Consider the following 25,793-nt stretch of genomic DNA (forward strand, 5'->3'; position numbering starts at 1 on the left):
CACACTTCTGCCATCTCAAACTTGTATGACTTTTTCTTCTATGGAACACAAAGATATATGTTTGTTCATTCAATGTGGGGTCCAAAAAAAAAAAAAAAAACACTTTAAAGTTCGAAAAGGACAGAGGCAGCATAAAGGTTTTTGAGTGGTTTAATCCATGTTTTCTGAAGCAATACGATTGTTGTTAGTTGAGAAACAGACCAAAATGTAACTCCTTTTTCAATATTAATCTTGACATCTGCAGTCTCCTTGGCGCGTTTGAGAGGCGCTAGTTGTTCTGCACGTGTTAACTGCAAGATTACACTTGTGTGGCAAAGAAGTCTAAGGGTGAGTAAATAAGAGAATTACACATTTTGGGTATACTATTACTTTAGTCTATCAAGCTCCAAAACTGACAAAAAAAAAAGCCACTAAGTAGTCCATAGAATTTCCCTCTCTGTAGCAACTTAAATATCATTTGCACTTACTTTCAGTTCAGAAATGGTGCGCTAAACATGTGTAACTACAGTTTGTCATTGATGTCAAACCTGGCTCAATGTTTCTTGATGCACCATATCTGAATGAGGGAGAAGACTTTCAGCTATCATATGGACATGGCTGTCAGCCTCCAAAAATATAATCTCCAAAGCACTCTGTTAGATATCTACTTTTGTATTTCAAAGGCAAATGGGTTTAAAGCGAAATTAGGGTGAACCTGCTTATTTGTGAAGAAATCTTGAAGAAAACATGATTTGATACATATTTATTGAATTAAAATCTGGTTACATAATACAAAAAGGCACTTTATCAAGAGTAAGAACTTGGTTATGGAAGAAAAAAATCTAGCATGCAATTGTTCAAAAACACCAAATAGAAAATAAATGCGCTGGTCTCTCACCACAGCAAAACTTTAAATAATCAATTAATAAAACACACTTGGCCATTTTCATACCCTCATCCCCAGCTTTCCCCAAGTATAAAACATGAAAATGCATTGTTCTATCATTAACATACAAAAGACAAGTCATTTGTCTATAATAAGGCACGTGTGTGTGTGTACAAAAAATCAACCTGAAATACACTAAGTGAAACTGGGCCACTTTTGTCGACATCAGCCGATTTAGGCTGATTGACCAAAAACTGATATATGTGCAAAACCAATGATTGGTACATAACAAATCATGTTACAGATCACAAGGCAGCTTACTGGCTCTGTGAACACTGCAGGCTTACATAAGGAAAGTGGCTCCATAAGTAGAATGTGACAGTGAATCTGGTCGCTAAATATGTTCCCCACTATCATGATACTCTTCCACTGGTGCAAATATACTGTAATCTCAGTTGCTGGCCAGTGACTGATGGATGGGTGGCTGGAAGCATCGCACATGTTCTACTGGCATGTTCTCTCCGTCCCCAGACTTCAGATACTTGTTCAAAATGGCAAAAATTTCATCATTAAGAACCTGGAACTTGCGAATTCGGTCAACCATTTTCTTTAGAGGCTACAGAGGGAAAGAGAAAATGACGATACAGAATCAGGATTTGGGTAGTGTCTTAATTGCACAGGTTATATTACTAAATACACCAAGCTGACCGAGACAAATAAGGGCACTTTTTAATACTGTGGGAAATTGGGAATGACACTGTCTTAACCAATGCTGGTGAAGCTACTTTAAAACTGTAGCTTGCTACAAGCTACTCATAACTTAAAGTAGTTAAGCTACAGTCAAGCAACTGGCTAAAATAAAAGCTACTAACAAAAATTAGCTTCTGCAAGATTGCAGAATTCAATAATATCACCTGATACATAGTAACTGCAAAATGAACCATGTTTACTACAGTCATGGTTACTACAATATTACTATTGTAAAACCATAGTTCATTTTCATAAGGTAAAATAAATAGGGTGACAACATTAAATTGCATTAAAGGTGCACTCAGTAAGTTTCTGTTCATGTTGTCTTGGACTTGCATTGATACCTAGGGGCACGGATGCAGCATCATTCAAACACAATAGTTTTCAGGTATGCCATTGTCGAAAATCAGTATTCCACAGTAAGCCATGATTAATTTAATCCACTAGTGAAAGTGTCCAATAACAGGGCGGTTACTGAGATTAAGCGAGTAGTGTTCAGGTCATGTGATCCTAACATGGCACCCCCAGTGAGGGGACTCCATGTAAAATAAAACATCAGGATTATATACATTTCTTTAGGAGTAATACTTTGTTTCATGAGGAAAAATTACTGAGTGCACCTTTAAATAATATACTTAATATACACTAATACAACTTGAAAACAGCGGTAAACTACTTTGAGTTAAACACTGGTCCTAACCAGAGGTTGCGCTAGAAAAAAATAGTTTTTTTTCTAGAGTTGTAAAATTTCCATCATGGTCTATTTTTATCCCTCATAGTTACTAGAGCTACATTCAGGAGTGTAGCATCCATTATAATAGTAAACACATGACAGTGGATATACAGTATAATAGGTTTTTGCTCCTCAAGCGAGTGGGGTGAAAGTTCTACATGTCAATCAACTAATGCGCAACAACAAGATTTTGCCGATTACGTGCGGCTTAGAAATAATTATTTCGAAATAATCGTTAGATCGGAACATTTAAAAAAGGCGCATACATACATGCACATGTTCACAGAATGTTTATTACCTGCTATCAACATAAAGTGACAGATGAGAAGCACACATGTAAATCTTAGTTATTTTAGTGGAGTAAATGTATTGAGAATTCTGCTTTAAACTTCATGTTTGCACTCAGATTGAATGCAAGTATAATTAGCAGTTGGATGCACAAGTTTTTTCGCAATTTCTTTTTGTTCCAATACTTTTTGCAACCAAGTATCATGCAGTAACACACTGACGTAATAACTGATGTATGCAGTCATTAAATTAGAGACCCCCCCTCGAAATCCCAACAAAAGTGGTCAAAAGATGCAAATGACCACATATGGCAATGGCACCTGTCCACTTGTGACCGGATCGCCCAAAACACATCTTTAATACCAGGCAATAAATAGGGCACACACACACACACACACACACACTGGGAGAGTGAGAGAAAGAGTTAAGTAAAAACAGATGCACTATGTTAAAATGGTTTTCTTGTTTTTTTAAATCTGTCAAAATGACTGACAACATTTAGAATTATCCGTCAATGTTTAAAAAAAAATCTGTAGGGGTCCTGGGTAGCTCAGAGGTAAAGACGCTGGCTACCACCCCTGGTGCTAGTTTGAATCCCAGGGTGTGCTGAGTGACTCCAGCCAGGTCTCCTAAGCAACCAAATTGGCCTGGTTGCTAGGGAGGGTAGAGTCACATGGGGTAACCTCCTCATGACTGCTATAATGTGGTTCGTTCTCGGTGGGTTGCGCGGAGGCAACTGGGATTTGTCCTCCACCACCCGGATTGAGGTGAATCACTACGTGACCACGAGGACTTAAAGCGCATTGGGAATTAGGCATTCCAAACTGGGAGAAAAAGGGAGAAAATCCCTTGTAATGATAATGATGTATGAAGTATGACACAGCTCGATAACAGCCAATCAGAAAATATTTGATATGTACAGTGATGAGTGGGATTTTGGACCAATGAGACTTCTCCATGGGCAGGGCTACTCAGCAAGATGCAACAGAGATGGAAACCAAAGAACCAATAAAATGTCCCGTCAATTGTCGAGACTGGTTAAGGCAACTCAAACTAACATGGAATGGTTAGATTTTATCACTTTTTTTCTTTATGGCGTGACTCTTTGTTTGAAGATGCAACAGTTCCGTTAAAAAAAGTTCCGATGTTAAACTCACCACACTCTTGATGATCTCATCCTTGCCATCGTGTTTCTGCACCTTGAGGAGATGATAGCTGAAGTCGAGGATATCAAAGCGTCTGTGCTGACCCAGTAGCGTGATAATCATGCAACCAGCCCAATTCAGTCCATCTCCAAAACATTGCCTATGAAATGATCAAAAGCTGCTTATCAAGTGTTTCGAAGTCAAAGCAACAATACAATGATATTTTAACTGCTGCAATAAACAGTGCCGTATCAAGTTAAATTATACAGCAACATCTCACTTTATACAGCCTCTCAAACAACTGTTAAAATAGAATGAGATATGAAAAGAGTTTCCATTCATTCACTCACTCGACAGTGAACTCGTGTGCTCCCACAGGAATGCAGTACACAAACTGCATGGCACTCCACAACCTGTGAAACTCCACGCACTCGTCCACGTGCATCACACCATTACTGGGCAACGGGCCACGCCAGATAGGGTCGTCCAGATAACCGCGTATGCGAGTCAGGATGACCTCAAACATGGAGAGACCACAGCATAGCCTCTCTTTGGTCAGAAGGTCACCTTCACGAGCAATGGCAATTTGCTGATGAGAGATTATAAGGGATAATGATAGAAATTAGACCATCATAACAATTCTCAGATTAAACAAAACATTGTTCTGACAGCAAAGACTTTTCTTCTAATAATAAAAGTGATAATCTTTTGACATCCATTAAATGTATCACATAATTTAAAGCCACATGAAGTAATTCTGTGTTTGTTTCACTTAAAGGAATATTCCAGGTTCAATAAATTAAGTTCAATCTAAAGCATTTGTGGTATAATGTTGATTATCACAAAAATTTATTTAGACTCATCTCTGAGCAAAAATGACTGGAGTCTCCAACACATGTGACTATAAATCAATAAGTAAACATGTCAAAAGTACTATTATTTTCATTTGGTGTAAAACTTTTAAGATGCACCTTAAAATTATAACACAGAATGAATTTGCCCCTTGACATAACAAAAAAACAACAAATTTGGAATGCTTAGGGATGAGATCCAAGAAGCAGCTTAGTGTGTAACTGCTGATGCTAATGACAATAAGTACAGTTGAAGTCAGAAGTTTACATACACCTTAGCCAAATACATTTAAACAGTTTTTCACAATTCCTGACATTTAATCATAGAAAACAGTCCCTGTCTTAGATCAGTTAGGATCACTACTTTATTTTAAGAATGTAAAATATCACAATAATAGTAGAGAGAATGATTTATTTCAGCTTTTATTCCTTTCATCACATTCCCAGTTGGTCAGAAGTTCAAATACACTTTGTTAGTATTTGGTAGCATTGCCTTTAAATTATTTAACTTGGGTCAAATGTTTTGGGTAGCCAAAAGCTTCTCACAATACGTTGCTGGAATTCTGGCCCATTCCTCCAGACAGAACTGGTGTTACTGAGTCAGGTTTTGTTAGTGTACTTGTTAGGCCTCCTTGCTTGCACACGCTTTTTCAGTTCTGCCCACAAAATTTATATCGGATTGAGGTCAGGGCTTTGTGATGGCCACTCCAATACCTTGACTTTGTTGTCCTTAAGCCATTTTGCCACAACTTTGGAGGTATACTGGTGGCCAAAAGTTAGGAATAATGTACAGATTTTGCTGTTTTGGAAGGAAATTGGTACTTTAATTCATGAAAGTGGCATTCAGCTGATCACAAAGTATAGTCAGGACATTACTGATGTAAAAAAACGGCACCATCACTATTTGAAAAATGTAATTTTTGATCTAATCTAGACAGGCTCCATTTCCAGTAGCCATCACTCCAACACCTTATCCTTAAGTAAACGTGCTAAATTGCTAATTTGGTACTAGAAAATCACTTGCCATTATATCAAACACAGTTGAAAGTTATTTGGTTCATTAAATGAAGCTTAACATTGTTTTTGATTTCGAGTTGCCACAGTATGCAATAGACTGGCATGTCTTAAGGTCAATATTAGGTCAAAAATGGCAAAAAAGAAACAGCTTTCTCTACAAATTCTTCAGTCAATCATTGTTTTGAGGAATAAAGGCTATACAATGCTTGAAAAGATTTCATACAAAGCTAGACTGTAAGGTGCGTGAGAAGTGCCCGACAAGACAGCCACATCTATGGCAAGTGCTACAGGAAGCGTGGGGTGAAATGCCACCTGAGTATCTAGACAAACTGACAGCTAGAATGCCAAGGATCTGCAAAGCGGTCATTGCTGTAGAGGATTTTTCTGATTAAAAATCTGTATTAATTCATACAGTAAATAAAGTAGAATATATACATAGAATCAACATTTAACCCCCACTATTACCCCTCCCAATACTCACACCCGCCCTGACCCTCAACAAACATTCCTGTGGTCACACGAGTATATACACAAAAAACAAACAAACCAAAAAATATATATATAATCATCACACACATTTATACCTCTTTCTCCACTGCCCCTCCCGAGAGCTCTCCAAAAAATAGTTGCCCCATTTCCCAACAAACAAATCCAAGTTACCCGGTTTTCTAAATTACACTTCCTCAAAAGCCGCCACCCTCCCCATCTCCGTGCACCACTCCTGAAATAGGGGCGCTCCAGCCGACCTCCATCCCTTTAAATCAATTTGTCTGGCGATCATTACACTGGTCAGAACCCAATTTTTTTATGTGTTTATTCCCCACATCGATGACCGCCCCATCGCCCAAAACACAGAGTCTAGGGGCAGAACAAAATCCGAGTGCCCAATACGTCACACATAAAACTCTGAACCTTCAACCAAAATTTTTGGATCTTAACACACCACCAAAAAACATGGGTTGTGTCTCCATCTTCTGATTGGCATCGCCAGCAGGTGGGTGTGTCTTTAAGACCAAGCCTATACAATCTAGAGGGGGTCCAATAGAATTGATGTAAAATCTTGAATTGCACAAGGTGCACTCTTGCACCTCTAGATGCAGACCTGACTTTTTTAGAATCCTAGTCCACACTCCCTCCTCCAATACCAAGTTTAAATCTTTCTCCCATAATCTCTTGATAGAAGTTAAAGCTCCATCCCCCAGACTCTGAATAAGCAGGGAGTAATACACTGATGCCTCATGACCTTTTCCAAAAGAAGTAATCACCATTCCCAGAGTATCTGCCACTTTAGGGGGGTGTATGCTACTCCCAAAAATAGTACAGAGCAGGTGGCGCAGCTATAAATACCTAAAGAACTGAGATCTGGGAATCCCAAAATGTTGAAACAAATTTTCAAAAGATCTCAACATTCCACTCACATATAGGTCACCGAGTGTATTAACCTCCCTCACAATCCACTCTGACCAGCAGAAAGGGGACTTATTAATACATAATTTTGGGTTCAGCTATATGCTCGAGACAATATTTAAATAAATGTCAGAATTAAAACACTCTGGACACTTTTGTCCATACCGAGTGCAAATGCAAGAAAATGGGGTGTAACTTAACTTCTCCGGTTGGTTTAATAGAAAGGCTTTGTAATGGCGAAATAAGGGCAAGAACTTTCTGTACAATACAAAACCAGGGAGGGGCTCTCTCAGGTGGAAGCGACCAATGAGCCAAATATCTGAGACCGAATGCATAATAATATAACAAAATCTTGTGTAAGCCTAGCCCACCTTTGTCAATCAGCTTATGCAATTTACTGAAATGTAATCTGGGACGTTTAACATTCCAAATGAAGGACTTCACTATGCTATCAAATTGCTTGAAATAAGAAAGGGGGATATCTATAGGGAGAGACTGTAGCAGGTAGTTGAATTTTGGAATACAATTCATTTTAATAACTTTAACCTTCCCAATCATAGATGAATGTAATGAAGCCTACCTGCCCACATAGCTCGAAAACCTTTTTAATAAAGGGTCAAAATTAACTAACTAAATCACACAAATTTGCTGGGAATAAAATACCCAAATAGTTAATGCCCTGTTTGGGCCACTGGAAGGCGTCTGGTTGAAAAGCCATTACCGGGCAGTACGCTGTTAAAGCCAAAGCTTCAGATTTAGACCAATTAACTCTGAGAATTTAGAAAAGGAATTAATAATTCTGTAGAGGCAAGGCATAGATCTAGTAGGGTCGGAGACGAATAGTAAAATATAATCTGCGTAAAGCAAAAGATTATGTGCCACACCTCCTGCCACCACCCCTGGAAAATCCTCATCCTTTCTTATCGCAGCTGCTAATGGTTCCAGGGCAAGACAAAACAATAATGGGGAAAGATGGCAATCCTGCCGGGTGCACCTATCCAGAGTAAAATAATCTGAAATTAATCCATTAGTTTGTACCGCCGCTACCGGGTGTCTATAAAGTAACTTAATCCAACCAATAAAAGTATTCCCGAACCTGTACATTTCCAAAATCGTAAAAAGATAATCCCATTCTACAATATGAAACATCGGCATCAAGTGAGATGGCAGCGACCGGAGTCTGATCATTCGCCACTGACCACATGATATTGATGAAACACCTAATGTTATCAGAAGAGATATGGCCCCGAATAAACCCCACCTGATCTATATGTGTAAGAGATGTCATAACCTTACTTAATCAGTTAGCCAAAATTTTTGACAATATTTTAACATCTAGCTGGATCAGGGAAATTGAATGGTGACTCTTACACTCGCTTGGATCTTTGTCCTTTTTAAGAATCAGACTGATCCAGGCTTGCGTCATGGTTGGCGGAAGCTTTTCATTCTTTAATGATTCCGTAGAAACTTCTAGCAAAAGTGGAGCCAATTCTGTAGCATAAGATCTAAAAAACTCAGTGGCAAAGCCATCTGGCCCCGGAGCCTTGCCTGTAGGCAAGGCCTTAATTACCTCGCCAAGCTCCTCCAAGGTTATCTCAGAATCAAGAGAATGTTTTTGCTCAGCCGTCAGTTTAGAAAGTTCTAATGGTTCCACAAAATTTCTAATATTCTCATCAGTAGACGAAGACGTGGAACTTAGAGGTCAAAATAGAATTCTTTAAAAGCATTGTTAAGATCAAAGGCTGAGGTAAATATTTCACCACCAGCAGATTTCACTGAGGGTGAGGGTGAATGGTAGAAAAAGGCTCTCTCTGTTTTATATATCTAGCCAGAAGTTTTTCTGCCTCGTCCCCCAACTCAAAGTATAACTGTCTTGCCCTGAATAGCCAAAACTCCACCTTCCGTGACAAAATATTGTTATATCTGTATTTCAATCGAGGCCATCAGACGACATTCGGCGCTTCAGCTCTGCCTCTGCACTTTTAATCTTCCCTTCCAACTCCGTGAGTTCTCATGCTTTGGATTTTTTAGTGAATGAGGCATACTGTATGATCCGGCCCCTAAGAACTGCCTTAAGTGCCTTCCAAGCCACGCCCACAGAGAATACTGAGGACCAGTTGGTCTCCATATAAACATTGATTTCTGCCTTTAACATTTGTTGGAATTCAGGATTTTGCGAAAGGGATACATTAAAGCGCCAACTACAGGTGCATCTCAATAAATTAGAATGTCGTGGAAAAGTTCATTTATTTCAGTAATTCAACTCAAATTGTGAAACTCGTGTATTAAATAAATTCAATCCACACAGACTGAAGTAGATTAAGTCTTTGGTTCTTTTAATTGTGATGATTTTGGCTCACATTTAACAAAAACCCACCAATTCACTATCTCAAAAAATTAGAATATGGTGACATGCCAATCAGCTAATCAACTCAAAACACCTGCAAAGGTTTCCTGAGCCTTCAAAATGGTCTCTCAGTTTGGTTCACTAGGCTACACAATCATGGGGAAGACTGCTGATCTGACAGTTGTCCAGAAGACAATCATTGACACCCTTCACAAGGAGGGTAAGCCACAAACATTCATTGCCAAATAAGCTGGCTGTTCACAGAGTGCTGTATCCAGTGCTTGTATTCCTCTTGTCAAGCCACTCCTGAACCACAGTCAACGTCAGAGGCGTCTTACCTGGGCTAAGGAGAAGAAGAACTGGACTGTTGCCCAGTGGTCCAAAGTCCTCTTTTCAGATGAGAGCAAGTTTTGTATTTCATTTGGAAACCAAGGTCCTAGAGTCTGGAGGAAGGGTGGAGAAGCTCATAGCCCAAGTTGCTTGAAGTCCAGTGTTAAGTTTCCACAGTCTGTGATGATTTGGGGTGCAATGTCATCTGCTGGTGTTGGTCCATTGTGTTTTTTGAAAACCAAAGTCACTGCACCCGTTTACCAAGAAATTTTGGAGCACTTCAGGCTTCCTTCTGCTGACCAGCTTTTTAAAGATGCTGATTTCATTTTCCAGCAGGATTTGGCACCTGCCCACACTGCCAAAAGCACCAAAAGTTGGTTAAATGACCATGGTGTTGGTGTGCTTGACTGGCCAGCAAACTCACCAGACCTGAACCCCATAGAGAATCTATGGGGTAGTGTCAAGAGGAAAATGAGAAACAAGAGACCAAAAAATGCAGATGAGCTGAAAGCCACTGTCAAAGAAACCTGGGCTTCCATACCACCTCAGCAGTGCCACAAACTGATCACCTCCATGCCACGCCGAATTGAGGCAGTAATTAAAGCAAAAGGAGCCCCTACCAAGTATTGAGTACATATACAGTAAATGAACATACTTTCCAGAAGGCCAACAATTCACTAAAAATGTTTTTTCTATTGGTCTTATGATGTAATCTAATTTTTTGAGATAGTGATTTGGTGGGTTTTTGTTAAATGTGAGCCAAAATCATCACAATTAAAAGAACCAAAGACTTAAACTACTTCAGTCTGTGTGCATTGAATTTATTTAATACACGAGTTTCACAATTTGAGTTGAATTACTGAAATAAATGAACTTTTCCACGACATTCTAATTTATTGAGATGCACCTGTATATGATTTCCTTTTCTCCATATGTGGCAGCACCTCTAAACTCACCAGGTCGTGATTTGACATTAAAATGTTTCAAATAATCAACAACAGATGAAATGAGGGAATTTATATATATATATATATATATATAAATCTATTCCAGAATAAATCTTATGGACTGATGAAAAAATGCATAGTCCCTACCAGATGGGTTCAAAAGTCTCCAAATATCTGTAAGACCAAGATTTTTACTCCTCCTGTAAAGCGTCAATGTTGCTCTAGGGGGCTTGCACATTTTTGCTTCACTATGTTCAAGGACTGAGTCCATCCAAAGACTGAAGACTCCTCCCAATATTATATCATGAGGGGTGCCAGCAGCTTGCAACAACCCTTCCAGATCTATAAAAAAAGCCCTGATCATCAAAGTTAGGTGCATATATATTAGCCAAAATAAGACTTTGCCCCTGAATTTCTGCTAAAACAATAATGACTCTTCCTAATTTATCTTTAAATGTTTGTTTGAGACATTTGAATTGTAGATGTTTACTTATCAATGTAATGACTCCCCTGCTCTTACTTGAGCCAGCACTAAAGAAAACCCAATATCTTCCCAAATGTTTCAGCTTCCTGTGAGGAAAGATGCGTTTCCTGGAGAAACAACCTTCCTTCTTTTTATGGGGTGCCCCAACCCATTCACATTCCACATGGAGAGAGACAATCCACTCATATTAACATTTGACATAGGAGAAAAAATAGATTGTGTGTCAAAAACAACATTAGTGCAACAATCAAACCCCGAACTTCCCCCAGAACCAAACAAACAGAAAAAAGAAAAACGTGCGCATTAACCCTGCGCATGACAGCCCCAACTGGCGTCCATCCCTCTAAACTCAAACAGTCCATGCACACCTAATTTGAATTTGGCCCCTGCGACAACTTTGCTGTCGAATTGCTCAAGTCCTTTGTTTCTATACAAATTTTGTGAGACAGAGTTACACAACAACAGATAATCTATAAAACAAACTCCAGCCAATAGGCAGAATAAACACAAAGAATATCTAGATTCATCCACATAACTGTCCCGAAGGTGTGTTATTCCACAAAACAAACTCCAGCCGCTAGGCGGAACCAGTTAAAAAAAAAAAAAAAAAAAAAAAGGCACTCAGTTTCCTCGGACAGTCGGCCCATTCGGCTGCTACATTAGTGCAACAAATGACCTAATCACTCCAATGTCTTTCAAGAAATACTCCACAAAACAAACTCCAGCCAATAGGAGGCATAAGCACAAAGAACGTGCAGATTCATTCACTCAACAGTCCCGAAGGAGTGTTACTCCACAAAACAAACTCCAGCCACTAGGTGGAACCAGCACAAAAAGTAACAAAAAAGGTGCTCAGTTCCTTAAGCAGTCAAGTGAATGTTCAGTGAGTCGGTCCATTCAGCCACAACGTGAGTACCACAAAATAACTTACTTCATTGACTTTATGAAGGACATCATTTGCTGGGGACATGTAAATGTTTTGCTGCCATCCTTAGCATCTATTCTCAATTTGTCCAGGAACATCAGTGCAAAAGCGACCTTCCGTTGATGTAAGAGTTTCTTGCATTCCTTGAATCGATCACATTTCTCTCGTCGAATTCGCAAAGTCTGGGAACAAGAAAATGCTGTGGTTCTTCCTTTACTCCTTGCCTCACGCAACACGAGATCTTTATCAGATTATCTCAGAAATTTGGCCAGAATTGATCGGGGCCCGTCTCCCTCAGCGACAGGTTACAGTTCTCCATGTCCTCCATTTTCTCCCAGACGCGCTCCAAATCCATCTTGGTCATTAGCGGATTAGCAGCTAGTTCTCTCACCAATGACTCCACATAATCAATCTGTTTCTCGACATCCCCCACTCTTGTGACCACCTCAGTGAATTTCGTCTCCATGGCAGTGATCAATCGACGTATTACAGCAAGATCTTCCAAGTCAGCAACGATCTTCGTCAGCATTGTCGACATGTTCAACATTTCTCGCCGAATTTTCCACACTTCCCTGACCAAATCGAGTCCCGGGCTTACAGCCTTATCAGGTGTATCAGCTTGAGCACGGAAGTGACTTTTAATGTCTCCAGATCCTGAGGTTTTTTAATTCTTTGACATATTGTCCTCCTAGAACAGTTATGGAACAGAGTGTATCGAATCTCCAAACATAACGATGGTCATTATGGCTGAAAAGTTACATTTTTGTTTAATTAGACCAGAGGACATTTCTCCAAAAAGTAAGATCTTTGTCCCCAAGTGCACATGCAAATTGTAGTCTGGCTTTTTTTATGCCGGTTTTATAGCAGTGGCTTCTCCCTTGCTGAGCAGCCTGTCAGGTTATGTTGATATAGGACTCGTTTTTACTGTGGATATAGATACTTGTCTACCTGTTTCCTCCAGCATCTTCACAAGGTCATTTGCTGTTGTTCTGGGATTGATTTGCACTTTTCGCACCAAACTATGTTAATCTCTAAGAGACAGAATGTGTCTCCTTCCAGAGCGGTATAATAGCTGCATGGTCCCCTGGTGTTTATACTTGCGTACTATGGTTTGTACAGATGAACGTGGTACCTTCAGGTGTTTGGAAATTGCTCCCAAGTATGAACCAGACTTGTGGAGGTCCACAATTTTTTTTCTGAGGTCTTGGCTGATTTCTTTTGATTTTCCCATGTTGTCAAGCAAAGAGGCACTGAGTTTGAAGGTAGACCTTAAAATACATTCACAGGTGCTCTTCCATTTCAGTACACCTCCTATCAGAAGCTAATTGGCTAATTGTCTAAAGGCTTGACATCATTTTCTGGACTTTTCCAAGCTGTTAAAGGCAAAGTTAACTTAGTGTATGTAAACTTCTGACCCACTGGAATTGTGATATAGTCAATTAAAAGTGAAACAATCTGCCTGTAAATAATTGTTGGAAAAATGACTTGTGTCATGCACAAAGTAGATGTCCTAAACGAATTGCCAAAACTATAGTTTGCTAATATGAAATCTGTGGAGTGGTTAAAAAATGAGTTTTATTGACTTCAACCTAAGTGCACATAACCTTCAACTGTAGATGTGTGCTGTGTGTGAAGTAACAATCATCTGTCTAAAGCGCATGCCAACATTGATGTTACTCCCACCTGTGGGGTCCCCAGACGCTCAATTAGAGGCACCAAATGCAGCGCTGTGTATTTGGCCTCCAACCGCTTCATCTTTGCATCCAGCCGCTCACCCTCTGCATATAGTGGGGGGTAAAGAGGGATTATATGGTATGTATGAGGAACTACTCATATAAAGCATGCTAAAATCTTTGCATAAATACAATTCCGTGAACTATTAGCACAATACATGCAGGCATTCGCATTAATGTTAACTTTAACCTTTAAAGTTCAGATGTTGTACAGTACATACCTGTATATGTACAGTATATATGTGTATGTATGTTCTGTATATACATTATATTTTACTGTAAAAAAAAAAAAACATACTGTACATACCTTTAACATGAACTCTTGGCAAGATGTTCTGGAAGGGTGCTGCATGAAGCAAGTCACATACTTCTTCTTGAGACTGCATGAAAGAGGGAAAACATTTAATTTTCAGAAATAAAGAAAAGCACACAAGAGGTTTTTGGTCTTATGAGAGCAGAAAGCCAAGTAATCAATGGAACTGCTGTTTCAAAGCCTGGGTTAAATTCAAATAAGTAATCCGAGAGAAGTGTCCATTACTGCTCCGACATGTACACACAAAATCAGTCTTGGTGTATTAATTTAGCTCTCAAGATGAGAAGGATAACAAATTCTGACTGGTTAACTAGAAGAACACTGAAGCCATTTAAGGGATTCTGGTATCATTTGCTGTTTCTTATGTTCTGAGGCAAAATGCTAGCCTAAATCACCATGCATTTTCATTGTATCTTTTTTCCCTCATACAAAGAAAGTAGAGGGCTGGCTAAGGCTATCATTCTGCCTAACATATCTTTTTGTGTCCCACAGAAGAAAGGGGTTGAGACAACATGAGTGAATAAATGATGACAGAATTTCCATTTTCAGGTGAATGTTCCTTTAATCACTGGCTTAAGGTAATATGCATCTCTTCAAATTTAGAAAGGATGCTTTAAATCACATCTGATGCAGCCTTTTAGAAATCCTCTGCACAGGTTTCGTTAACTAAGTGCAGTTCCAGTAGATGGAGCCATGCAGTCACACATCCCATTTACAAGAGCACCATCTGAGACAAGTTGTTTATGCTAGAGTCAAAATGCCAAGAAATAAAACTGCCACCCTTGATTGCACTGACCTTGCCATCAGGAATACAGATAACATTACAGGAGGTGCTTTCACACCAGAATAAAAAATTCCTTCAGGTGTGAAAACAAGACTTAATTTAAACATTTGAACAACCCTTGATTGCTGACACTCTATAATTTGAAATTAATGTGGATTCAAGGTAATGGAAGAGAGCATTTCCCTAGGTAACTTTTATAATTGTGTGAAGAGCCTCTTGAGTGTCTGGATTAATGTCAGGTTATTCTAAATAATTCTCAATTGATGTCCATTCATATTGGAATTAAAATCTGACCCAAGCTTCACCTAAGATTGAAAAGCTTTACGATCGTATGATTTTTAGATTTGCTTCATTATTGGATAACCACCAACATAACAAGCTGTTATTTGTTGATTTGATGCATGAATGAATTAAAACTTTAATCAAATGAAAATATAACAATTAATTTTCAACATATTATATTATTTTTATCAAATGAAGTGCTTTTATACAGAACCTCACAGCACAGTCCAAAATACAGCACTGGAGTTGTATTTTGTCAAATAGTGCATAAAAGAGCATGTGAGATATTGATTAAATATAATACAATTACTATTGATTTATTGTTGTTGTTATTAGTAGTAGTAATACAGTGAATATTACATAACTTTAGAGTAGTGATATATTTCTCTCATACATTTTCATTTAAATTGAGCTTTTATTTTAACAGAGCTTTTATTTTTAAGTGTTTCTGCGTGATGACAGTAGCTTTCCAGTCCGGAAAAGCCGGTCGCTATGTGACTCAAAGTGATTATTAAACCACAAAGGCTGCTATTTATTTAAATAAGTATGTACTCTGTTTGTGCCTTGCACTACAATGTAAATTTGTGCTCTGTTTGCTGACATCTGCTACAAGCCGAGCCTGTGATGCTCATGATGGTGTTTCCCGTGTATGAGCCAAGGAGAAGCTTTAAAAGGTACGTGCAGCCGGTGTCAGCACAACACTGTCTCCACACACTCACAAGTGCTCACATTTGATGCACGCCGCACATGCCAACTACATATTTATTTAATTAAATTACAGCTTTTGCAGTGAAATAATCTCACTAGGACATAACGTGATTTTGATTTGTGCGCTGAATGTTTACGGAATGACATTCGTACATCAGATGGTATCGGTTTTTGGTATCTGAGCATTTTTACGAGCACATGAGAGTGGTATATCCCTAATTATTATGTATGCCATTGATATATGAATAATATGACCTTATATTATTTACATACAGGTGCATCTCAATAAATTAGAATGTCGTGGAAAAGTTCATTTATTTCAGTAATTCAACTCAAATTGTGAAACTCGTGTATTAAATAAATTCAGTGTACACAGACTGAAGTAGTTTAAGTCTTTGGTTCTTTTAATTGTGATGATTTTGGCTCACATTTAACAAAAACCCACCAATTCACTATCTCAAAAAATTAGAATATGGTGACATGCCAATCAGCTAATCAACTCAAAACACCTGCAAAGATTTCCTGAGCCTTCAAAATGGTCTCTCAGTTTGGTTCACTAGGCTACACAATCATGGGGAAGACTGCTGATCTGACAGTTGTCCAGAAGACAATCATTGACACCCTTCACAAGGAGGGTAAGCCACAAACATTCATTGCCAAAGAAGCTGGCTGTTCACAGAGTGCTGTATCCAAGCATGTTAACAGAAAGTTGAGTGGAAGGAAAATTGTGGAAGAAAAAGATGCACAACCAACCGAGAGAACCGCAGCCTTATGAGGATTGTCAAGCAAAATCGATTCAAGAATTTGGGTGAACTTCACAAGGAATGGACTGAGGCTGGGGTCAAGGCATCAAGAGCCACCACACACAGACGTGTCAAGGAATTTGGCTACAGTTGTCGTATTCCTCTTGTTAAGCCACTCCTGAACCACAGACAACGAAGAAGAAGAACTGGACTGTTGCCCAGTGGTCCAAAGTCCTCTTTTCAGATGAGAGCAAGTTTTGTATTTCATTTTGAAACCAAGGTCCTAGAGTCTGGAGGAAGGGTGGAGAAGCTCATAGCCCAAGTTGCTTGAAGTCCACTGTTAAGTTTCCACAGTCTGTGATGATTTGGGGTGCAATGTCTTCTGCTGGTGTTGGTCCATTGTGTTTTTTGAAAACCAAAGTCACTGCACTCATTTACCAAGAAATTTTGGAGCACTTCATGCTTCCTTCTGCTGACCAGCTTTTTAAAGATGCTGATTTCATTTTCCAGCAGGATTTGGCACCTGCCCACACTGCCAAAAGCACCAAAAGTTGGTTAAATGACCATGGTGTTGGTGTGCTTGACTGGCCAGCAAACTTCACCAGACCTGAACCCCATAGAGAATCTATGGGGTATTGTCAAGAGGAAAATGAGAAACAAGAGACCAAAAAATGCAGATGAGCTGAAGGCCACTGTCAAAGAAACCTGGGCTTCCATACCACCTCAGCAGTGCCACAAACTGATCACCTCCATGCCACGCCAAATTGAGGCAGTAATTAAAGCAAAAGGAGCCCCTACCAAGTATTGAGTACATATACAGTAAATGAACATACTTTCCAGAAGGCCAACAATTCACTAAAAATGTTTTTTTTATTGGTCTTATGATGTATTCAAATTTTTTGAGATAGTGAATTGGTGGGTTTTTGTTAAATGTGAGCCAAAATCATCACAATTAAAAGAACCAAAGACTTAAACTACTTCAGTCTGTGTGCACTGAATTTATTTAATACACAAGTTTCACAATTTGAGTTGAATTACTGAAATAAATGAACTTTTCCACGACATTCTAATTTATTGAGATGCACCTGTATGTCATATTACATTGAGAGACTACATGGAGTATTTACTTAAACATTTGTCATATTGCAGGAACATTAAAAGGTAATTAGAATTGGTGGGGAATGACAAAGAAATGGTGACCAGTGTATAAGGGAAAGAGTAAAATATATACTTTCCCGTATGCATATAAATTATAACCCCAAATCTTGTTGAAAATACAGTTCCCTATCTGTCACTCACTCGACGTTGTGTCAATGTAGTGACACTAGGGATCACTCTTGGGAGCCCATGACACCTCTAGTCTTGTATAAAAGGCTATTGAATATTGGCCAGTGGTATTTGCATGCCACTCCCCCGGACATACGGGTATAAAAGGAGCTGGTATGCAACCACTCATTCAGATTTTCTCTTCGGAGCCGAACGGTCATGCTCATTGAGCTGAATTTCTACTGTTCATTCACCTCTGCTGGATCTGATGGCGCATTTCAGCGGCTTCTCCCTCCTCTGCACTGGTGCACTGCAGAGAACGGCCCTGGGTGCTTCGGCAGAAAAAAGAGAGTATATTTTCTGAAAGAGTTTAATTCTCTAAAAGAGTATATTTCTCTAAAAGAGCGGCACAAACGGAATGTCTTTTTAAAGACGCGTCTTTTTAAAGATGCCTTTCCGATTGTGTGTTATTCTTGGTTGCGGTCATTATCTCTCAACTTCGGATGGTCATGATCGCTGTCTTTCGTGTCTGGGCGCGACCCACATGGAGGCAGCGTACTAAGTATGGATGGTTCATGTTCTCACTGTGAGAACATGACCATGGCAACGTTGCGGTTGCGGCTTGCTTTCTTTTCGTAAGAAAGCAAGCCACCCCAGCGGCTCCCCGCCTCGGTCCTTCTACCTACGGGTATAAGGCCAGCGCGGCTAGCACTGGGGGCGATTTGGGGACCCCAATGGGATCACCTCCACCGGGTATCCCCCTGCGGACCTTCGCGGCTCGATGATTGGTTCCTGGGCTCGCGGTGCCGCTCAAAGCAGCCACGCCCTGCTCCAGTGCCTTTTGTGGGGAGCACGTTTTACTGCCCAGTCCCAATTCCTCAGTTCCCCCGCCCTCACTACCTGCGAGGCCCCACCTGCCGGTACGTCCGACGACGTTGTCCCCTTGGTCCCCCTTGCGCGGAACTTGGATGCGTGGCTTGCACTTTCCAATCCGTCACGATGGCTGGTCCGGACCGTCCGACTTGGCTACGCGATTCAGTACGTCAGGCACCCGCCCAGGTTCAGCGGTATCCACTTCACCTTGGTGAAGGACGAAAATGCTGCTACCTTGCGTGCGGAGATTGCTACCCTCCTACGGAAGGGCGCGATAGAATCTGTCCTTCCGGCCAAGATGAAGAAGGGGTTTTACAGCCCCTACTTCATCGTACCGAAAAAAGGCGGTGGGTTGCGGCCAATCTTGGACCTGCGAGTACTGAACCGGGCTTTACACAGACTCCCGTTCAAGATGCCGATGCAAAAACGCATTTTGGCGAGCATCCGGCATCAAGATTGGTTCGCGGCGGTAGACCTGAAGGATGCGTACTTCCACGTCTCGATCCTACCTCGACACAAACCCTTCCTGCAGTTTGCATTCGAGGGTCAGGCGTATCAGTACAAGGTCCTCCCTTTCAGCCTGTCCCTGTCTCCTCGTGTCTTCACGAAAGTCGCAAAGGCAGCCCTTGCCCCGTTAAGGGAAGTGGGCATTCACATTCTCAACTATCTCGACGACTGACTAATCCTAGCTCACTCTCGGGACATGTTGTGCGCACACAGGGACTTGGTGCTCTCACACCTCAGACGACTAGGGTCAACTGGGAAAAGAGCAAGCTCCTCCCGGTTCAGAGCATTTCTTTCCTCGGTTTGGGGAAACAGAAAACAGCGGTTCCACTGAAACTTTTTCAGAAGCTCCTGGGGCATATGGCATCCTCAGCGGTAGCCACCCTGCTCGGGTTGATGCATATGAGACCACTTCAGCACTGGCTTCAGACTCGAGTCCCGAGATGGGCATGGTGCCACGGTCGCGTGGTCATCACGTCGGTCTATTACCGTCTTTTCAGCCCTTGGACTGACCTCTCGTTTCTACCGGCAGGTGTTCCCCTAGAATTGGTCTCTAGGCGCGTCGTGGTCATGACAGATGCCTCCAAAATGGGCTGGGGCGCTGTTTGCAACGGGCACACAGCCGCTGGCTTGTGGATGGGCCCGCGACTGCACTGGCACATCAACTGCCTCGAGTTGTTGGCATTTCTGCTCACCCTGCGGAGGTTTCGGCCATTGATCCATGGCAAGCACGTGTTAGTTCAGACAGACAACACGGCAACGGTAGCATATGTCAACCACCAAGGTGGTCTGTGCTCTCGTTGTATGTCACAACTCGCCTGCCGCCTCCTCCTCTGGAGTCAGCAGCACTTCAAGTCGCTGCGAGCCACTCACATCCTGGGCAACCTCAACACTACAGCAGATGCGCTGTCACGGCAGGTTACCCTCAGGGGAGAGTGGAGACTCCACCCTCAGGTGGTCCTGCTGATTTGGAGTCGATTCGGACAGGCACAGGTGGACCTGTTCGCCTCCCAAGAATCCTCCCACTGCCCGCTCTGGTACGCCCTGACCGAGGCACCCCTCGGCATAGACAAACTGGCACACAGCTGGCCTACGCAAATATGCGTTTCCCCCAGTGAGCCTACTTGCACAGACTCTGTGCAAGGTCAGGGAGAACGAGGAGCAGGTCGTCTTACTGGCACACCCAGACATGGTTATCGACCTCACACTCCTCACGACAGCCCCCCCCACCGGCGAATTCCCCTGAGGAAGGACCTTCTTACTCAGGGACGGGGCACCATCTGGTACCCACGACCAGACCTCTGGAATCTCCATGTCTGGCTCCTGGACGGGACGCAGAAGACCTGCGGTGGTAGACACGATCACTCAGGCTAGGGCCCCCTCTACGAGGCGCCTTTAAGTGGCGTCTGTTCGCTAAGTGGTGTTCTTCCCAACGGGAAGACCCCCAGAGATGTGCAGTCGGATTGGTGCTTTCCTTCCTGCAGGAGAGGTGAAGGTGTACGTTGCTGCTATAGCAGCACACCAAGACACAGTGGACGGTAAGTCCTTAGGGAAGCACGACCTGATCATCAGGTTCCTGAGAGGCGCCAGGAGGCTGAATCCCTCCAGACCGCGCCTCGTTCCCTCATGGGACCTCTCTGTAGTTCTTCAGGGTCTACAGAGAGCCCCCTTTGAGCCTTTGCAGTCAGCTGAGCTTAAGGCACTCTCTTTGAAGACTGCCCTCCTGACTGCGCTCACTTCCATCAAGAGGGTAGGAGACCTTCACGTGTTCTCTGTCAGCGAAACGTGCCTGGAGTTCGGTCCGGGCTACTCTCACGTGATCCTGAGACCCCGACCGGGCTATGTGCCCAAGGTTCCCACGACCCCTTTTAGGGACCAGGTGGTGAACATGCGAGCACTGCCCAGGAGGAGGCAGACCCAGTCCTGTCGTTGCTGTGTTCGGTGCGTGCTTTGCGCATCTATTTGGATCGCACGCAGAGCTTTAGGATCTCTGAGCAGCTCTTTGTCTGCTTTGGTGCACAGCGGAAAGGAAGCACTGTCTCCAAGCAGAGGATCGCCCACTGGCTCATTGACGCCATAGCTATGGCATATCACGCCCAGGATATGCCGCCCCCGGTTGGGCTACTAGCCCATTCTACCAGGGGTGTAGCGGCCTCCTGGGCCGGGTGTATCACTTGCACATAGCGCCTTCCACCTCTTTTGAGCTGAAAACGTGCGCCATTAATTCCCAGTAGTGTTCACAAACTATGTTCCCTGGTTGACTTCCTCCGAGCCCTGTGGCAGTCGAGTTTTCGGAGAGACTCGCTGCCGGCCCTGTTCTGGGGTAGGTGCTCCGCATGTGGCTGTTCCCTGTAAGGTAACCCTCATGTGATGTATATCTTCCGCTAATTCGTTTCCCTGTTGGCAAACTGCATCTTCCTTGGGCAGAGCCCCTCTGCCCCAGTCTCCATGTTTGTAGTAACTCCTCCTCCGTTGGGTAGGATCTACCTTGAGACTCCATGTGACACATTTTTTCCACTTAAATATCCCCCCCTCTCTTTGGGCGAGGTGTGGTCTACGCGGTATCCTCCCCTTGGGAGGGACACTCCCCGACTAGACCTGGCGGCCCAGTCGGATAATCCCCCTTCTTTTTTAGGGAGTGGAAAAAAAGAAGGGGAAAAGAGGCCACGACTGGGTTAGCCTGTCTCTATCTCTTGGGTAGTCGACTTGTCCCCAAAGGGCCATTCGACACTCATAACTATGTTGGGGGAGGTTACGTGTCGGCCTGGTGCACTGGCTACGAGGCACACAGTGGTCTGCCCGTCACACACCGCCAGTTCACGTAACACAGTTCAGCCAGTTGTGGCATTTTGTATAGGGACCCCTAGTGTCACTACATCGACAGAACGTCGAGTGAGTGACAGATAGGGAACATCCTAGTTACTTGCATAACCTCCGTTCCCTGATGGAGGGAATGAGACGTTGTGTCCCTCCTGCCACAATGCTGAACTACCCGCTGAACTGGCCGGACCTTGTCTCGGCTCCTCAGCATAAAACCTGAATGAAAGGTTGCATACCAGCTCCTTTTATACCCGTTTGTCCGGGGGACATACCCAATTCAGGGGACATCTTATCAAAGACCAGAGGTGTCTCGGGCTCCCAAGAGTGACCCCTAGTGTCACTACATCGACACAACGTCTCGTTCCCTCCATCAGGGAACGGAGGTTACGCAAGTAACCAGGACGTTTATGTCCATGTTTATTGTGAATTTCCCTTTTAAGTAGAGTTTAGTATAGATGATATCAGTCTTTTCACTCAACAACCACAACTGTTTACTTATTTGTGCCCTAAAGGGGGTAAACTCTAACAAATTACGAATCAACCCAAACACATTTAGTGTGATGGAAAAGATATGGAAAGCTTGCGAGGAGCCAAATGGTCTGACACTGTGGGGCAAACAAAAAAAACAAAAATGATAATTATACAATGGAGTGCCAAAGTATGTGATAACTCTTCAGTTTTGATTATTAAAGCTACCATTCAGAAAATAAAAGACATTGAAAGGAACATAACATGAAACTCTTGTAATTTGATCACACATGGTAAAAACATGTACCGAAACCGAACAGTTTGTTCAGATGGAAACCAAAATCAATGCTTTTTCACTTCGTAAGACTGCTCAAATGGGTTTGATTGGTGTTAATAACAGATTTCACAGTGAGCAGTTTAAGTAAAGGTTTTTCTACTCAAAAGCAAAGTGAAGCTGATCAGCAATTTAAAAGGGTCAAAATCTGACATGGAAAAACTGACAGTGCTGCTACTTGCAACACAATTGCAGAGGTGTTCCCATGACACCAGTGTGTCTGCCGCAAGTAACTCCTGTCAGAGTCAGACATCCTAAACACTGAGCAGGTGGCAGACTAAATGATAGTGTGTGTGGAAGTCTCTTTTATATCTTTAATCATCTGTGCTGTGTACTCTTTTTTTATATTCCTTTTACTTGTCATGAGCTCTCTCTTTTTTTTTTTTTGCAATTAACATTTTTATTGATTCATATGCACATGACAGTGGAAAAAACTCAACACATATATAAAGAATCAATATTTTACATTTAAACCCTACTAATACAATCCCACCCTGACCCCTAACGAACACCCCTGTGGTCCCACATAACACACAATCCAAAAAAAAAAATAAATAAAAAAAAATAAAATTATATAATATATATATATATATATATACACACACACACACACACATAAATATATATACACAAATAAATAAAATAATAATAAACATACATTATTAAACTAAACTACACTCTCCACATCCCCTCCCCGAGAGTCCCCCAAAAAAAAATTTTTTTAGCAAATATGTCCCTAAACCCCAGACTTCTACTTACCACCTCTTCAAATGCAGCTACCCTTCCCATTTCCACACACCACTCCGAAAAAGAGGGTGCTCCACTTGACTTCCAACCCCTTAAAATTACTTGCCTGCCGATCATGAGACTGGTCAGAACCCAATTTTTTATGTGAATATCCCCTAAATGCATGACTGCCCCATCACCCAAAATACAGAGTCTGGGACAAAGCAAAACCTGGGTGTTCAAAACATCACACAAATACCTCTGAACCCTCAACCAAAACTCCTGGGTCTTAACACACCCCCAAAAGACATGGGTAGTGTCTCCAACTTCTGATTGCATCGCCAGCAAGTGGGTGTGTCTTTAAGACCAAGCCTATATAATCTAGAGGGTGTCCAATAAAATCTATGTAAAATCTTAAATTGCATAAGGCGAACCCTTGCATCTCTAGATACAGACTTGACATTTTTAAGAATCTTAGTTCACACTCCATCCTCCAATACCAAATTCAAATCTTTTTCCCATACTCTCTTGAGAGAAGTCAAGGCTCCATCCCCCAGACTCTGAATTAGTAGGGAGTAATACACTGATGCTTCATGTCCTTTTCCAAAAGCAGCAACCACCTCTCCCAAAGCACCTGCCACTTTAGGGGGGTGCGTGCCACTCCCAAAAATAGTGCAGAGTAGGTGGCGAAGCTGTAAATACTTATAAAACTGAGATCTGGGAATGCCAAAATGTTTAACCAAATTTTCAAAAGGTCTCAATACTCCACCCTCATATAGGTCACAAAGTGCATTCACCCCCTTCACAATCCAATATGACCAACAAAAAGGGGACTTATTAATACATAGTTTTGGGTTCAGCCATATGCTCGAGGCTGCGTTTAAATAAATATCCAAATTAAACACTCTGGACACTTTTGTCCATATCGAGTGCAAATGCAAAATAACGGGGTGCGACTTAACCTCTCCGGCTAGTTTGATAGAAAGGCTTTGCAGTGGCGAGATAGGGGCAAGAACTTCCTTTTCAATACAAAACCAGGGAGGGGCTCCCTCAGGTGGAAGCGACCAATGAGCCAAATGTCTAAGACCGAACGCATAATAATAAATCAAAATCTTGGGTAGGCATAACCCACCATTGTCAATTGGCCTATGTAACTTATTGAAATTTAACCTGGGGCGCTTACCATTCCAAATAAAGGACTTCGCTGTGCTATCAAATTGCTTGAAATAAGAGAGGGGGACATCTACAGGGAGAGACTGAAGCAGGTAGTTGAATTTTGGAATACAATTCATTTTAATAACATTAACCTTCCCAATCATCGATAAATGTAATGAAGCCCACCTGCCCACATCGCTCGAAAACCTTTTTATTAAAGGGTCAAAATTAACACTAACTAAATCAGACAAATTTGCTGGGAATAAAATCCCCAAATACTTAATGCCCTGTTTGGGCCATTGGAAGGCACCTGGCTGGAAAGCAGTTTCTGGGCAGTACGCTGTCAACACCAAAGCTTCGGATTTAGACCAATTGACTTTGCATCCTGAGAACCTGGAAAAGGAATTAATAATTCTGTGGAGGCAAGGCATAGATCTAGTAGGTTCAGAGACAAATAATAAAATATCATCTGCGTAAAGCAGAAGCTTATGCGCCACACCTCCCGCCACCACCCCCGGAAAATCAACCTCCCTTCTTATCGCGGCTGCTAATGGTTCCAGGGCAAGACAGAACAATAATGGGGAAAGAGGGCAACCTTGCCGAGTGCCCCTATTCAGAGTAAAATAATCTGAAATTAATCCATTTGTTTGTACCGCTGCTACAGGGTGTTTATAAAGTAACTTAATCCAACCAATAATTGTACTCCTGAACCCATACATTTCCAAAATCTTAAAAAGATAATCCCATTCTACCATATCAAACGCCTTTTTCAGCATCAAATGAGATGGCAGCGACCGGAGATTGTTCATTCGCCACTGACCACAAGACACTGATGAGACGCCTGATGTTATCAGAAGAGCTGCGGCCCCGAATAAACCCCACCTGATCTATATGTATAAGTGATGTCATAACTTCACTTAATCGGTTAGCCAAAATTTTGGACAATATTTTTACATCTAGTTGGATCAGGGAGATTGGATGGTAACTTTTACACT

The 25,793-nt window shown here is 41.8% G+C and overlaps 1 protein-coding gene across 3 annotated transcripts in view; it reads right to left on the reverse strand.

Moving 5' to 3' along the window:
- Positions 1-727: 727 nt before the first annotated feature.
- cyfip1 (cytoplasmic FMR1 interacting protein 1) overlaps positions 728-25,793 on the reverse strand; it is an 84,702-nt gene continuing 59,636 nt past the window's right edge. For all 3 annotated transcript variants that reach the window (XM_051705922.1, XM_051705923.1, XM_051705925.1), the window contains 5 exons: positions 14,130-14,202; positions 13,773-13,867; positions 4,132-4,370; positions 3,794-3,941; positions 728-1,481 (listed from right to left, as the gene is read on the reverse strand). In XM_051705922.1, the coding sequence (XP_051561882.1) occupies positions 1,317-1,481; positions 3,794-3,941; positions 4,132-4,370; positions 13,773-13,867; positions 14,130-14,202 (720 nt within the window). In that variant the 3' untranslated portion in view covers positions 728-1,316. The remainder of the gene's footprint in view (positions 1,482-3,793; positions 3,942-4,131; positions 4,371-13,772; positions 13,868-14,129; positions 14,203-25,793) is intronic.

Source organism: Myxocyprinus asiaticus, chromosome 9 (assembly GCF_019703515.2).
Source record: "Myxocyprinus asiaticus isolate MX2 ecotype Aquarium Trade chromosome 9, UBuf_Myxa_2, whole genome shotgun sequence".
Lineage (NCBI taxonomy): Eukaryota > Metazoa > Chordata > Actinopteri > Cypriniformes > Catostomidae > Myxocyprinus > Myxocyprinus asiaticus.